The following is a 17,183-nucleotide window of genomic DNA, read 5'->3' as shown; positions in this document are numbered from 1 at the left end:
ACTGATGCACATTGTGTATTAGGTAAACAAGGCAACTGGAAGAATGAACCCTTGCTAAAATCAAAGGCAGGACAATGGGTACCTCTTCTGGTACCTTTGCACAGACAACAGACTGTCCAAAATTTCATTGCCTACAGGAAGGTGACTCCTCAGGGCAGCAGCAGCAGTTGCACTCACACTGATTCTTCAGCTGCATGAAACTGTTCTGATGAAAGGACTGTTTGGGTGGGACTCATCTCCCCCAGCTTTACACATTTACAATATAGGCATTTAGATTTGAGGCTTTTCCAGCTGAGAAAGAGAGAAGAAAGTTCTTCTCGGCTATAGTTCATCCCATTTTAAAGTCTTACTCAGAAATGTCAGGTCAGTCCTGACTGAGGAGTGACTGTTTTATTCCACTGAACAAAAAAAGGAGTTTAGGACAACCAGCTGAGTAGATGTCTACAGTTAGGTGAATTAATCCCTCTTTCTTCTCTCTTTCACTTTAAAAGACATATCCAAACTCATCTGCAAGCCAATGTGGATATGTAATTGCCCAAGAAAATCCAGTCAGCTTTTACATCTTTTAAACCTATGTCTAACAGCTTCATTCTGAATGAAGTATGTTTGCTAATTCATCCAGATCCCTCCATGTGTGTTTGGTCAGTATCTTCTGAAAAGCACTTTAAATTCTTATACTGGTGAGTGTGGTCTAAGTAGGAACCATACAAAGCAATTACCCAGGTCTGGTGTTTTACAGGATAGAAGAGAAAGGGACTGCTGGCAAAAGCTCTTTAAAGAAACAGATAGCTCTTAATCTAAGCATAAGGAATTTTGAGGTCACAATGAATCATGGCCTTCACACAAAATATGAATGAAATACAGGTTAAATTAGCAAATCAGAAAAAAAAGACCAAACCCTGTTTCTTGTTTCCCCAAGCTCCTTGCTGACTATAGAGTACAGTGATCTTCAAGTTATAAACATTCGTGTGCGTCACCTAGAGGAATATTTTCCAATCTATTTATAGCTTGATTTCTTCCTTGGCCGTGGTTTCTATCTGTCGGTCAATATTATAAACATCTGCCTATGCCAACAAACTAGTTCATTTTTACCATGAAGTCAGGAGCCATCTTTCTACATGTCATGTCTTATACACATCACACTGACACTGCTTCTAAGCGTATAGGCAGTAAAAATAACAATGAAAGCATGTTTCAATAGTAAATAAAGATATTTTAAAATACTAAATAGAAAACTTAACCCATTAGTACTCACCACCAAGGCTTTAGACCTGTTACTTAGAAGTTTTTCAATGTCTCTGGCTGCAATTTCCACTAGCTGACGAGGGTTGTTTGCTTGTACAGTATACAATGCTGTGTTTTTCAAATAAATCTGCAAAAGAAAAAAATGGAAATAAATCAGAATGACAGTACACATTCAAAATAAGCCAAGTGACTTGCTGGAAGAGGCATCAAGATGTCGTCTGTTCCTACTGGACATCCATAAAGACTACTGCTAGGAAAATCCAAATGGGCCCTGTGAAAGAAGTACTTCACCTTTTTGTCTGAGAGGTAGAAGCTGACGCTAAAAATCATTTAATAAATCTTTAAAATTGACCAGTTTGTCAATTAACCAACTGCAAAATAATCAAGGAATCTGATTCCCACAGAGTGCTAAGAAAGCAGTAAAATGAAGATCCTTTAAAATGACTGAATTTCAAATAAAATAGTTGTTGCTGAATTGAATTCTTCCTTGGTAGCTGAAAAACAAACATACCAATTGAATTAATTAATATAAGCTATGCTAATTTAATCAGTTTAGTCCCCTATCTATTTATTCATATGATAGTATTAGTATTCACAAGGAAAGAGAAGGAGGAACAAGTAAGAGGAAAAAAAGGGAAAAGCATAAATACAAAAGGGGAAATGGAGAAAAAAGATGAGGGAGAAGAGGGGAAATACAAATGTTTCTCCTCTGTCATGAATAAAGGTTATCTCTGAGGAGCCATTAACTGTTTCCAAAGCAGAACATGTATATGAAAGAGATAATTTTGTTTGTTAATCAAAGACACTAAAGTGAAAAGCATGTAACCGTAAGAAGGAAGAAACAAGAAAAATGCAAAAAATGCATTTGTCTATATCTGTCCTACTACAACTTGGTAAAGGGAAAGGAAAGGGAAAAAAAGGAAAAAACAAAAAGAAAAAAATTGGATACCTTATAGCTAGATGGGCAAATGGTTAAAACTAATTTATGCGCCAACAGATGGCCTGAGTTTACTCAAGTACTTTGCCTCTGTAGCCTGGTGGGGGCTGCGCTGTCTCCCAGGGAGTGATTCCAGGCACAGGCAGGAACGGGTCCAGCACTAATGCCCTGGCTGCCATCCAGCACGAGAGCCCAAAAACTGCCCAGCAGACTGAGCCTACCAGCCCTGCCAGCTTTCTCGGGCTAAGGCTTAAAGAAACTCTCCACAGTATGGCTCTGGTGCCTGTAGCTGATAAGTACCACAAAAACTTTTCTGACAACTACAGTTAGAGATGGAAATTTTTATCAGGCATGTCCCATAAGCTGCCACAGCTTTTCAGCACTTACAAATTTTATAAAATTTCTGTTGGGTCTGGGTTTGTTGTTTATTTTCCTTCAGAAGTACAGTCATGAGCAAGTGGAATAAGCTTTATTCCTCATATAGTAATAACTATTTTAAAAAGTCAGTGCACCATGAGCAGAAAACTACTACAAGTGATGGATCCTAATCAACTCATCTCAGAGTTTGGATACTTTTGAGGTGCTTGTTTTTCAAAAGAGCCACACAAGAAGTTCATCTCTGGCTAAACCCAAAAATCTCTTTTTGAGGGGCTTGTGGGTTTTTTTTTATTTTTAGGGGTTGGGGGGGGGGGTTGGTTTTTGGGTGTTTTTTAGGACATATCTTAATAGTAGAACTGTCCTATAAGAAAATTATCAATCAAAGAAATTTGGAAATCAGGACATTTTATTCTACAATTGAAAGCCATTCCCTCTCATCCTGTAACTACATGTCCTTGTAAAAAGTCCCTTTCCAACTCTCTTGCAGCCATTTTTAGGTATGGAAGGTCACCATAAGGTCTCCCCAAAGTCCTCCAGGATGAACAATCTGAACTGTCTCAGTCTGTCCTCATAGGAAAGATGTTCCATCTCTCTAATCATCTTTGTGTCCTGCTGGATTCACTCCAACAGGTCTTGTCCTTCTTGTGCTGTGCTCAATGTAAAGTCACAGTACGCCATTCTGGTAAGGGATTGAGAACCTGGATGGAAAATTTGCACTTTTATCTCCGTATCTAATTTGTTCTTCCAGCAATGCATGATCCCATAAGCCCCAATTTGAAAGCACTCCCATTTCTCACATACCTAATTCCTATAGGGAAGGTATTCCCATATCCCCAAGCTTGAATGGTTTGAAAGCTGCAGACAGTCAAACTGTTGAACAGTGGGACATTTGTAGGGAAAAAATAAACATTTTCATATTTCTTCTCCAGCACCAGATAACAGAAAAATTCAAAAGCCTGAATCACATAACAAAGAGATCATCACCAAGAGATAGGAACATCCTTAAAACCTTTATAACAGATATTGTGGGTCCTACCACTAAGAAAGCCTGACTTTGAGGCTGGCTTCACAACTGGTATTTGTCAGTGATCTCAAAAAAATAAAATTCAGAACAACTCCCACCCAAAATAAAATCCTTTGAGATTTGCACAAGATTCCACATAGATCTGAGTCAGTTATTATTCTTCTCCCCTTTTTTGTTTTACCCCATGGCAGGGCTCGGAGCACCAATCCACCCTGCTTCTACTGCCAGTGGAAGATTTATCCTGCAAGCTCCTAAACAAACAGCATCAGAAATGACTTGGAACATCACTCACTTCTTTATTTTCCTGAAGTGTGAGACCTGCCTTGACTACCAAGGAACAGTCTAATATTCATTAATTATTTAGGAGGTGTGTACATAATTTATTTGTTGCCTACTACCCTTTTCTTTAATTCACCATAGCACTGCAGCAGGTCAGAACAAGATTACACAGAGAAATGATACACACTTCAGAATTTGGCACCCTGGGACAAACTTTTCCTTCTCCAAGCCTCCCACCTAGCAGTCTAACAAAATTAGCAAATGCTCATCACAAATAGCCATAAAGGGTGTTATTGGCAAAGGTGTGATCATTTGTCTCACAAAATACAATTTGGCAGGCTCTGTAGCTTGTTAAATGAGCTAATTTGAATACAATTTATTAAACTGTTTAACTAATTAATGTAAATTTCTATTGGTTTTTACATCTAAAATATTTTTAAAACTTTAATCACTAATATTTTGCTAAAAGATATCCAGTAAAACCCTGTCACTTGTCACAGAATAAAGCCTCATTGCATGACTAAGCAAAACCTGTAAGGTCAAAGCACAAAAATACTTTAATTCTTTTCTTAAGTCAGTAGTCATGCACTTCTTTATTCAGGAAAAACTGTACTAAAATTGCACATAATGAACTGCAAGGTTTTAGGGGAGAGAACGTGACAGAGTCACATTAAGGTGAAACAACACAACAATAGTTGAATGTGACAAAGATTAGAGAAACTGCCGACTCCTCAGCAGAACGTGCCCCTCTCTGTTCAGTCTTCAAGGACATGTTTATAAATCTCTCACAAAGAGATGCTCTCCTTGCTTCCTATAAAGCTCACCATGGCAAGTCAAACACCTCTGCACAAATTGAGAGAGAATGAAAGATGTTATTACATGGCTCTTGCTATATTGCGGCAGGCATTGGGGCTGGCCCTAGCACTGAAAATTTATTTAAATGGCCCTCATGCTTTATCACACCCAAAAAAAGAATTATTTTCAACTGAAGTAGAACTCCTTTGCCTCTTTGTGTGTTTGTTTGCTCTGAACATGTCATTCTCCCAGTTTAGAAAACAACAGAGCCTTTCCTTCAGGCAATGGTAACTTGGCTGAGAGCCCAAACATAGGACATGAACATGCCAATCTCATTTCCATCACAGAATACTTCCATGGACATAGAAATCATACCAGCCAATGTCTTTAGAAGTTCAAACCCAGAATTCCAAAAGTTAACCAAAATCACTGTAGTTTTTCCAGCTTTGTAAAAGAGAAATAAAATAGCTCAACCATTCCAGTAATACTGATCTATACAAGGTAAATCTATGGATGCTTTTATTATTTCAATACTCCTTTCAAGACCACTTAGCTCAGCTAGGCTGAGACATCTCTGTCAACAATCAATGCCTTATCACCAAATGCTTTATTGTCAGTCTAGACCAGCTGGAGACTACAATGATGGCGAAAACTACTGCTCAAAGACAGTGCTGAGCTTGCAGTAAAATCAACCAAAATTTTGTGGTGGGTTTTTCCTCCATCTTTTCTGAAAGCAGCCACAACAAACTACTAAGAGCACTTGTGAAATCTTTTCCTAGGTTTTACAAGCTTGACTACTAAAATAATTAACCTATTAAATAAGTTTTAAAAATCTTTCTGAACAGATTAAAACTTATATAAAGGATGAGTAAAGAATTCTCTTTCTGCCCACTCCTCATTTTCGGAAAGGGCCTCCCATTGCCAATTCCCCCTGGTCCTTCCAGTCTCCCTCAGTGACCAAGACCAGACTCACCAGGAACCTCTGCCTGTACCTCGGGTCATCAGCTCAATTTCAGCCCAGTCTTCAGCTGAAAAAAAATGTTTCCTTTTTCCTGAAATTTTTGGTAATGTTAAAATAAATAAATAAATAAATAAATAAATAAATTTTAGCTTTATTAATAATATTCAATCTTTTAAAGATTCAAAGTTTATGTTTTAATAACTTTGTTTACCTGACAAAATATCAACTAACAACACACATATATTTAGCAATTTTAGTTTTTGTTTTTGCCAGTGCCATGAAGATACATCATGATCTCATTTCTGAAAGAAAAGCAGAGAGGAGAGGTCATGTGACAGACATCCAAACATATGATGAGATCTTGGGAGCAGGAAATGTCAGAAAAAAGAAATAACCATTTCCTAATTTTATATTATATTTATTATATATATTATATTATATTATATTATATTATATTATATTATATTATATTATATTATATTATATTATATTATATTATATTATATTATATTATATTATATTATATTATATAGTATTATTGCTAACTTTTTATTACTGCAGATATTCTCCTTTAACTGAAATTTTAGTAGCCAAAAACAATATGATCTACCCAGCATAAGAAAATCTTATCCTCTTACAAGTGTATCGTATCTCCAAAGTTATATTAATACTTTCTATTTCTAATACATGCCAGACAATTTTCCTTTCTCACAAGACACTTCTTTTCTTTGAATCAGTCGCAATTCACTGTGAAATACATTGAAAAATGCTCATTCCTAAGAAGCATTCTGTGTGTTCAAAGAAATCAGTCTGAGTATTTTATATGTCTTACTCTCTGCTCCATATAGTGTATAAATAAGATTACAGCTGCTCCCTAGCAACTCACAGATGCCTTCATTCCTGAAATTCATGGCAACAACACAAAGGAGGAAACCACCCCAATAGTTAACTGTAGCTGTTGCTTTTCAGAGTCACTTGCCTGATCACTGACTGCTCTAAAGGTCTGGGATGACAAGTGACAGGGCAGCTGATGTGCTGAAAACCAGGACTTATCATAGTAGTGACATGCACGTTAGGAAAAAAAAATTATCAGAGCAAGTTCATTCTTAAGTAAAACACTCAGACTGAATTCTGCAGGATGCTGGGAACACTTATGCCTCGGTTAACATCAGAGGATAAGCAGTGCCAGAGTCAATGGGCTCACTCAGGTGCCTACTCAAAGGGAAGCATATAATCAGGAACACTTTGTAGGAATCATCAGCCCCTTTTGACTGTTGATAATTAATAGAGTAGTCCAGAGGACTTTCAAATTAAGAAGCAATTTTTGTAATTGCCACTTCATATTTAAACCTTGATAAAAAAGGAGTTCAGCTTTCTACTTATGCTAGATATGATAAGCAGATTTTACATCCCCCTTTGTTAAGAAAAGTGTATTTTAAGGTATTCAATTTTACTTCCTAATGATAAAAATACAGTATTAAATAAGTGGATGACATCATTTATGAGTTTCATAGCAGTTTTAACTCTGGTTTTTAGCTGAGACTAAGAACTCAAAATTCCCAATTCCTGAGTACAAGTGGATCTTTCTTGTAACAGAGGACCAATAGGAAGAAAATGTTTCACATTTATTCTGCATGTCTGGTATATTTGGAGATGGGCACTTAGGTAATTTCTCAAACTCACTTATTCATAGGAAATCTTGGCCTGCCTTAACTGTTCTTAACGCAATTTATCATCTACCAACTCTCTCCCCAAAAGTAATTTTAAATCTCAGGGAATTCAAATGGGTTTTTTTTGCATTTTACTAAGCACAGGACTTAGAAAATTATTAGCTCTAATGGTTTTGTTTGGTTTAGTGTATGAATATTTTTTAAAGAAAATGGTCCATTTTATTCTGAGCTTCTACAAAAAAAAATATCTGAATATAAGTACCAACAGGACAGAATTTATTATTGTTAAAGCAAACAGAATATTACAAATTAATCAAGAAGAGTGCCTTGATCAAAGATTATCCAGATCATCAAATAGTAATTAAAACTATGATAATGTTAGGCCATCTCTTCCCTTGAGCTTGAGCAAGCCTTGTTAATGCAGCCACCTATTCTTAGTGACTTACAGCTGCTTTTGTTTGCTGGAAGAACGCTTCAAAATGTCAGTTTATTGCTAAGGGAGTAGAGAGAGAGTGGCATCTGCAAACAGTAAATGAGGCTCCCTGTGTTTTGACAATCTCTTAATTTCCATTTGGACTACAAAGAAAACTTGCAGATATGTATTCACATTTCCCAGCTCAACATTGGTCAAGGTGTAAACTCAATAGAATTCTGTTTGGAGAATTCTGCTTTTCATGCCTGCAGCTTTGGTATTTGGTTGCAAGCACAATATAGCAGTGGCAGTGCTATACCTCAGATGGGGCATACATTGTTAAAAAAGCTGTTAATAACCTTGGGAGTCCCTAAACAGGCTAACCCATCTCACACATTATTATAATTATGGTAAATGAACTGTGATTCCACAATAAGTTTCCAAAGTGACCATGTTTCACTGTACCAACCCCTTCATAATTCCATTCTAAAAGTAATTCTGACCCCCTTTTCCTTCACCACACCCCTCTCAGAGACAGCAGACTGGTGTCCTCGCCTTAGGAATGAAAAGACAAGTGTGAATAGTGTGTCTATTTATGCTTAGAAAGAATGCAAGTGCTTCAGAGGCTGGCTTAATATACTCTCACTCTGCCAAACTTTCTGTTATCTATTTTATTGCACATTACTATGGTAATTTAAAAAATTAAATTGAGTTCCTCCCTTTTTTTCATTTTTTTTCCTATTTTTCCTTAGAAAAACAACATAAAAAAACCTGCACTTTAGTGAGAAACTTCAGTTGTAGACAACCAGAATGACCCATAAATATGGCCTGAACTCAAGGAACCAATGTAAAACTGGTGACCCAATAACAGTGGATCAACAGCTTCAAAATAGTTAACTTGTTTAAATTTTCATTTCAAGACTATATAAAAATGTAGTTTTGTTTTATATGGGTAAAATGGCTTTATGTTTTTAAAAAGGTTGCTTAGTATTTTGTTTCATTGAGGACAACAAAAAGAAGCAAAAAGAGAAATGAAAGAATATAACACACTTCTGATTTTTGAAGTCAGTAATAGGGAACCTCACTGAGTGGTACAACTTGAATAGAAAATTTTCTTTATTTCTTTATTTTACAAATTTAAACACTTGCCTTCCTTTCTTGGAGCACTGGAGAGTACATCCAGGACATACAGTAAACAGCTTTATAGTTACACCAGTTGTGTCTACAAGTGTTGTGGTATCAGTTACATTTTCCGTTTTCAGGGGTGAAGGATGGACTGCACCATATATTGTTATTTTATATGTCAGAAGTATTTTGAAATCCAGGGTCAAAATACTGACAAACTCCTCAGAACCTATGGCAATTACAACATTTCAATCAAAAATTTCATTTTTGAATGAACTTCAAGCTTACAAAGTCCACAGACAGAACTTCCAGAGAAATGTCCACCAAATACATTTGGGTTGTTATCCTTAAAATCAACTATCTTTAAAAAAAAATCCAGTTCTTGCATTTCTTCTTAATACTTTTCTTAATCATAAAACTCTCCATTACTTCAAGCTTAACAAGGGTGAGTGTAGCGTAATTTGGAATGTCGCCATATATCCCCTCGGTCCATCTGCTAGCTCATCAGAGAATAGCATGAGATACAAAATTATTTGCCTTTGGCTAAAGCATATACAAATCTAATCCAACTTGATACATAGTAGTTAAAATAAATAAATAAATACATTAATGCATAAAATAATAAATAATACAGCTGATAAAAATAAATAGAAGTTTCAACTCCATGTATCTGTTTAACATTTTCAAAAACTAATTTCAAATTTTTATAAGGCCTTTGCTAATTCATTAAATTTACTTTATGACTCTAAAGAAAGAATAATAAATATCGTGCCAATCATTGAGAAAAATAATAAGAAAGAAATTGTTTACTGCTAAGTTACCTGCCACATCATCTTCTTAAGCAGGAATTGCAGGCTCCTATGATAATAGGGAAGATCATCCAGATCTGAGTCTTACATGAATTTTAAGTAAGCTGTTAAAGGCTCCCCTTGCACAGACCTCTACACAGATAATGAATGAACAAGGCAAGCACTGTATGACAGTTCAATAGGTTTAAGCCAGTGGTATGTTTGTAGAGCTTCTAGAACAGAGCTTCTAAGATTAGTTTAGCTAAAATCTGTAGAATCCCACAGAAAGTTACTCCAGGTTACAGTTCCCTCTGGCAGAAGGAAGGTTTCCTGACCATCCTTGCTCCAGGGCAGTTCAAATCAGAGACCAGTCTCTCCTACAAGTCACTCATCTCAGTTAAGCTCTAGAGACTGATCCCAGACCTGGAAAGCTGAACGTGTGGCCTGGGAAGCTGCTGCCAGTGTGAGTGCTTGAGCAGACTCGCACCATCTGTGCATTAGGCACACAGACCTCACACTGAGCAAGGGATGAAATGTGCTCCTGCTGAATCTCGGCTGGGCTCTTCACTAAGGAACAGCTAATTATTATAAAACAGCATTCGAAAGACAAAATAAATAAAAATTTTCTAACAATTGCTGCTGGACTCATTTTGTGAATGAAGTTCATCACCACATCTCATATACCCATACCTAGCTGGCTCTCTATTTATTTTGTAGGAAGAAACAGTTTTTTTGTCTCAGTTGGAATATTTAAAGGCTAAGTCAACCTCTATGGATTCACTCTATAGCTCCTGGAACTGTAATAACAGCATGCCCTATGAACATCATGCATGGATTGTTTTTGCAGAGATGAATCAAAAAAGGAAGCAGATTTGGAGAGTAGAGTTCTTTGGAACTGCCTCTATCTGCTGCTTCATTCTATTATGCTGTTGCCTGAAAAGGTTTCACTGCACAAGATGGCATTTTTTGCTGTAACAGCCATAGTGAAGCTCCAGTGTGTTTGTCACATCAAAGCTCTTTACACAGACCCACATTTTTTAATTCAGTGTTTCTGTAAAAGAGGATTCTCTTCAATCAGTTTGGAACAGACAAGCTTGTGCATTGCTACAAGGCATGTTCTCTAATCCAAGGCCTTCCTTTCTGGGTACTGCAGGGTTCCCCTCCTTCTCTCTCTCCTGTCCCTAGAGGTATTTTAGGAGCTGGAGTCCAGAAGCATACTTGTGGTAGTTTATTAGATTAAATGAGCTGTCAATTAGCTTAGTCATGAGTCTTTTCTGTGAACAGTCTATGTAAAAATGGATTTGTGCATACTTCCATGAAAATGAAACAATGTACTTACTTAATTCTGTAGTTCACTAGGCTCTTCACCTTTTTTTTCCTGTATATTGAGGTATCTAGTTTTAGACCAGAATGTGACTCTGAACTTTGCACATATTTTTGTCTTTTCAAAGACAAAATCCCTACCGAGAAATGCAGCTATTCAGGTCAGCCTCAATATTTATTTTGTTACATGGATTTTAAAATTCTATTAACTTGCTGTCTATTACTTATTTTTTTTCTAACAGTCTGTTTCCTCTGTAGAAACTACATATCATTCACACCAGAGCAGCTTCATAATGCCTGAATGCACAGAGAGTTCACGGGTAAGACAAAGTTACATGAACCTTCTTAAGCTGAAATGACGATTGCATGACTATTTGTTGTTTTTGTTGTTTTTTTAAAAAAAAAACATAACACTTATAAAACTAGAAAGTTTATAAAGTTTATAAAACTTTATAAAACTAGAAAGAATATACTAAGTTTTGCTTTGTTGAGAGGCAGTTAAAGAAGCACGCTGGACAAGATTTTCCTTTGTATCCTGTATTCCTGCTTTCAAGTCCCAAGTTTTACATACAGCACCTCCTTATAAACATTCCCTTTGCTCTTCTAGGGGAAAAAAAAAACTCCTTAGGAAGGACTAAACAGTACTTTCTTCAGCTGGGCAACTACTGCAGCAATAGCCTCTGCTTTTTGTATAAAAATCTGTTGGGTTTTTTTAATACTTTTTACCTGCTTGGTTTGTAAATTAAATATTATTAGTCATGGTTCTTAGCAAATGTAAATTGGTGTAATCCACTGCAGAGTGGAGCTCTGCCAGTTTTCAACCAGCTGAGTATTTTGGCATCTTGAGTCCTGACTTCCTGCCTTGTTGAATCAATCATTGCATCACTGTAATGGAGATATTACATTGCTACTGCATCCAAGTTGGAGTTGTCCCAGATTGCACCTAAACTCATAGTGATGTCCAAAAAAGCAGGATTTAAATATGTGCTTTAAATCTATTTCTGGAAGACTAATTTGAGACCATTCCCAGAGAGTATCACAGAACCAGATAATGTGCTGACTTGGAAGGGACCTGCAAGGATGATCGAGGGCAGCTCCTGGACCTGTGCAGGACACCCCAATCCCACCGTGTTTCCTTTGGGCACCACAACGAACAGATCTCGCCTGCCTCTCCATCTCCTTGTTTCTTCTACTCCAGTTATTCTGCTTTGCCTGGTTAAGGCTATGGATAAGAGTAGCCTCAACACAAAACTCCAAATTTTAATGCCATCCAAGCTTTCTTTGGCAATTTTTCTTACTACAGGCATTATATTGCTGTCATCATTGTTAACAAGAGAAAATATGTAGGAAATGTGCATCAGCACAAATATATTCATATTTTCAGAGGCAGAATCCCTAATGAGCTAATTAACTCCCAAATATTTTGTATTTTAAACACTCTGTGGAATATTCATTAATATTGTTGTGTATCCTCGCTTGTACAGATATTTTCAAAAGTTTTGATTAGTGAGTTACAATGGCTTACAATGGCTATATTATATATGCAAAAGCAAGAGAAGGAATGATTAGTCACCAGGACAAGACAGAGATTCCAAGTCACTGTAAGAAAACTGTTAATGAAAAAAAAAAAAAAGGGAATACTCTTCTGAGGAGATTCTTTTCCATAAATATGATTCCATGAAATTTAGTACATATTGAATGCAAACATGTTAAATACAGAAAATACTTTCCCTGGTTTTATCTATGTCCACACTGCAGAATAAATAAGACTTCTACCAAGGTACTGATCTCAACAGGACAGCTATCCACTTACCACATACCTCACCTGATTTTAATGGTCATTGACACTTTAATTTTTTTATTCCTTTGTAAGTACATAATATACTCTGAGTTTTACATTCCTTCTGGTCAAAAGTTCTCCCAGAAAGTTCCCTAAAATCAAAATAATTGAGAATTAAGGCAGTACTCCTATCCCTCTCCCTCAGGGTCATAACAAAATATTTTAGTTCTCCAGAAGAGACCACAGTGTAATTCTCTGCAGCACAAAGATCCCCAGACATCCAAGGCACATCCAAGCACGAATAACACTGATGAACCCCGAGATACCTTCAGCAAGTTGTGGGGGCACCATTAGCGCAGCAGCTAATTGAGAAAGTCCTGCCTTATGGAGGATTAGTTCACTCTAGGTGAGAACTTATTAATTGTGCTACTTTGAGAGCTACCCTGGTCACTTCACAGAATTCACAGAATCACTGGGTTGGAAGATGCCTTGAAGATCATCAAGTCCAGCCCATGTCCTAACACCTCAGCTAGACTATGGCACTGAGTGCCACATCCTGTCTTGTTTTAAACACTTCCAGGGATGGTGACTCCAGCACCTCCCCAGGCAGAACATTCCAGTACTTTATCACTCTTTCCACGAAAAACTTTTTCCTAATATCCAACCTATATTTCCTTTGGCACAGTTTAAGACTGTGTCCTCTCTTTCTGTCAGCTGCTGCCTGGACAAAGAGACCAACCCCCACCTGACCACAGCCACCTTTCAGAGAGTTGTAGAGAGTGATAAAGTCACCCCTGAGTCTCCTTTTCTCCAGGCTAAACAATCCCAGCTCCCTCAGCTGTTCCTCACAGGGTTTGTGTTCCCAGCCCCTCACCAGCCTCGTTGCCTCCTCTGGATGCACTCAAGTGTCTCAAGGTCCTTCCCAAACTGAGGGCCAGAACTGGACACAGAACTCCAGCTGTGGCCTCACCAGTGCTGAATACAGAGGAAAAATTACCTCCCTGCTCCTGCTGGCCACACCATTCCTGATCCAGACCAGCGGCCACCGACCCTCTTGGCCCCCAGGGCACAGGGCTGGCTCATGTCCAGCTGCTGTCACCAGCACCTCCAGGTCCCTTTCTGCCTGGGCACTGTCCAGCCACACCATCCTCAGCCTGTAGCATTGCAGGGGGTTATTGTGGCAAAAATGCAAGACCCAGCACTTGGACTTATTAAACTTCATCCTATTTGACTTTGCCCATCCATCCAACTGTTCAGGTCTCTCTGCAGAGCCCTCCTACTTTCCAACAGATCAACACACACTCCCAGCTTAGAGTCGTCTTCAAATTTACTAATGAAGGACTCAATACCCTCATCCATGTCATCAATAAAAATATTAAACAGGACTGGCCCCAGCACAGACCCCTGAGGGACACCACTGGTCACTGGCCCCCAGCTGGATGCAGCCCCACTCACCACCACTCTCTAGGCCCAGCCATCCAGCCAGTTCCTAACCCAGCACAGAGTGCTCCTGTCCAAGCCATGGGCTGCAGCTTTTCCAGGAGTTTGCTGTGGGAGACAGTGTCAAAGGCCTTGCTGAAGTCCAAATAGACAATGTCCACAGCTCTTCTCACATCCACCAGGTGGGTCACCTGGTCATAAAAGATCAGGTTGGTCAGACATGACCTACCCCTCCTAAACCCATGCTGGCTGGGTCTGATTCCCTGGCCATCCTGTAAGTTCTGTGTGATGGCACTCAGTATAAACTGTTCCATTACCTCACCAGGTACTGAGGTCAGGCTGACTGGCCTATAATTACCAGGCTCCTCATTCCTACCCTTTCTGTGAATAGGTGTCACATTGGCAAGCTTCCAGCCATCTGGAACTTCACCAGTGAGCCAGGACTGTTGGTAAATGATGGAAAGCAGCTTTTCAAGCTCATCTGCCAGCTCCCTCACCACCCTGCGATAGATCCCATCTGGTCCCATAGATTTATGAATATCCAAACATCTCAGCAGTTCTCTGACTGCCTCCTCCTGGATAACAGGGGGACCACTTCAGAGATCATCACAGAAGACTTAACTGCACAAAGCAGACACAGATTGTAACTTCAGCTGAATCAGTGGGAATTCTTCCCCTGAGTCCAGGACAGGTTGACCAGGCTGTGAAATGGTTATAATCTGTTACATGTTCTTGCTAAGAAATTCAACACATACTTGGCCAAATTAATATTAAGTTTCCCTAGAACAAGGGAAGACATTTCTCCAACCAATCTGATTATTACAGCTTTTGACAGAAAGTCATGTTTACTATTTTATAATAGGAGCAAGTCTGCTCCTTTGTTTTATGTTATTCATTCTGCTTTTAGAATGAGAAAGGGCAGAAAACCCAAACAAAGTATTTATTTTTTCAAGTTTACATGGAGACTACAGGTTTGGTCCAAACAATTCTGGAGTTGGAAGAAGAAATAAATCACAAAGTAAGCTGAAAATTCAATCTGACTGTAAGCATTTTTAAAGCTTGAGCAACTGAAGGCAAGTTCTGTGAATAAAAGTGACAAGCATGCAGGCATGCTGTTTTTCATGTCTTGTAGTCTCCATTTCTCCAAGATTGTGGTTCATATCAGAAGACATCTAACTGAATGTTAATTTGCAGTGAGAGGAAAAAAAAAGAAAAAAGAAGGATATCATTCAGAAATGGGAAAGTGACAATAGCCTGTAAAGAAGGAGAGAGAGACTTCATGGCTTACACCTTGCAGGGCTTAGCATTTTCCCTTGCAGCCAAGAGAGCTAATTAAAACCTCAAGTATAGAGAAAGACATCGTGCCACGTCGGTCAAACACATGGCTTTGATATTTTACATGGAAACATCCCCCTTTCATGCTTTAAATCCTAGGATTACAAGCACATATCGACCACCTTGTGAGTATCCTCTGAGATAGTATTATTTGCTTGAAGTCTGTTGTAAATTCAGGCTGTTCCAAAGAAACTTACCTATAGTATTCACACACTCATTTTGTTTTTATCCACATGAATGTCACTGTGGCAAAGCTGGTAGCACTACAGATTATTAGGCTTGCCCAGCAGTTTTCATCATAAGACTGTTTAGCAGCTTGCAAATTTGCCAAATATTAACTACATAAAAAATGTTTTCCTCAGGAAAAAAAGAATGACATCATCAATCTCTTGGCTTTTCATTATCTATTTTACTAAGAACTGTGGTTCTTGCACAAAAAGGCATAGAAAAATGGTTGAGACATTAACTCATTGTTTTGCTCCAGTTAGAAAACCTGTGTAACTCATTTTCTTATTGCCTATTAATTGTAGATTAAAGCCTGAATTCTATGTATTTAAAGATATATTTTAGTCCTTAGTGTTAAAAAAATTTTAGCCTGAAAAGGCCCTGCAGATCACTGCAGAGATTTCATCAGCTAAATAGCTGAGAAAACAGGTGTATTCCAACTCAGAGATCATCACTCCTAGAGAATGTCCCACCTCCTCTACAGTTAAAGATCAGACTTGCTGTGATCTCTCAGGTCTACACCCGAGAGGTGAAGGAGAAGAAAACTGAATGAAGGACAAAGTGCAAGAGACAGATACAGGAAACAGGAGAGAAAAGACTGGAAAATAGCAAGCAAAGAGTAAGGGGAAAATGAGACTGGAAGGTGAAATAGAAAAATCATACACGAGGAAATTACAGCTTTGGGACTGAGAATTAGTGATGGAGGAAAAAGTGAGAAAGGGAGAAGAGCAATTCCTGTGGAATAGAAGAGACTATCGTGACAGGCTGGCCACTCATACCTGGATAGAATGTTTTGGGAATGCTAAGAAAAAGGAAGGAGTTAAGAAAGAGGTGCTGATCTGGAAAAAGCTGAGGAGAGAGAGCCTAAAACAGAGACAAGAAACTAGTGTGAAATAGAAAGGCAGAGTGGCCAAGAAGCAAAGGCAGGAACTGAGAGAGAAACAGCATAGGTTGAGGAGAAATGAAAGGCAGCCAAGCAACACAGCAGGAAAGGAATGGAAAGCTGAATGGTGAATCAGAATTAAGATGCTGAATGGTAGGGAAAAAGACACAGCAAGTGCAGAGTAGACCAGACCACACATACATTAGGTACGCAAAAAAGGACTAATTGCAGAAGTTCCCCACCAGAACCTGGAGCCTGATTATTTGTAAATCTTGTTGTTCTCTGTCAGCAGATAAGTGTGAAATCCACCTACAAAAACTCCAATGAGAGTTCCATGATTCCAAACCTTATATTTCCTCAGGAAACTCATGTGCTAGACATTTATGCATAGGAAACCCATGCTTGTACAAATCTGATGATTTGTGTTAGGATTTCAAGATTTTGTTTTCAGTTTGTTTAGGGTCTTTAAAGATTAGAATGTGCACCTAAAGCATCTGCCTTGAATTGTGTTGCAATATGACGCAGTCAAATATTAGGAAAGGCCAGCACTAAAATAAACTCTGTAATCTTCATTCATGCTCAT

General features: G+C 38.2%; 1 protein-coding gene across 6 annotated transcripts in view; it reads right to left on the bottom strand.

Moving 5' to 3' along the window:
- The window catches only part of CACNA2D1 (calcium voltage-gated channel auxiliary subunit alpha2delta 1), a 361,272-nt gene that overhangs the window by 292,025 nt on the left and 52,064 nt on the right, over window positions 1-17,183 (bottom strand). For all 6 annotated transcript variants that reach the window (XM_086886615.1, XM_086886616.1, XM_086886617.1 and 3 more), the window contains exon 3: window positions 1,256-1,372. In XM_086886615.1, coding sequence (XP_086742741.1) covers window positions 1,256-1,372 — 117 coding nt within the window. The remainder of the gene's footprint in view (window positions 1-1,255; window positions 1,373-17,183) is intronic.

Source organism: Cyanistes caeruleus, chromosome 4 (assembly GCF_971803275.1).
Source record: "Cyanistes caeruleus chromosome 4, bCyaCae1.hap1.1, whole genome shotgun sequence".
In the NCBI taxonomy this organism is placed as follows: Eukaryota; Metazoa; Chordata; class Aves; order Passeriformes; family Paridae; genus Cyanistes; species Cyanistes caeruleus.
The sequence above is the reverse complement of the archived record's forward strand: the minus strand, read 5'-3'. Positions and strand labels throughout refer to the sequence as shown.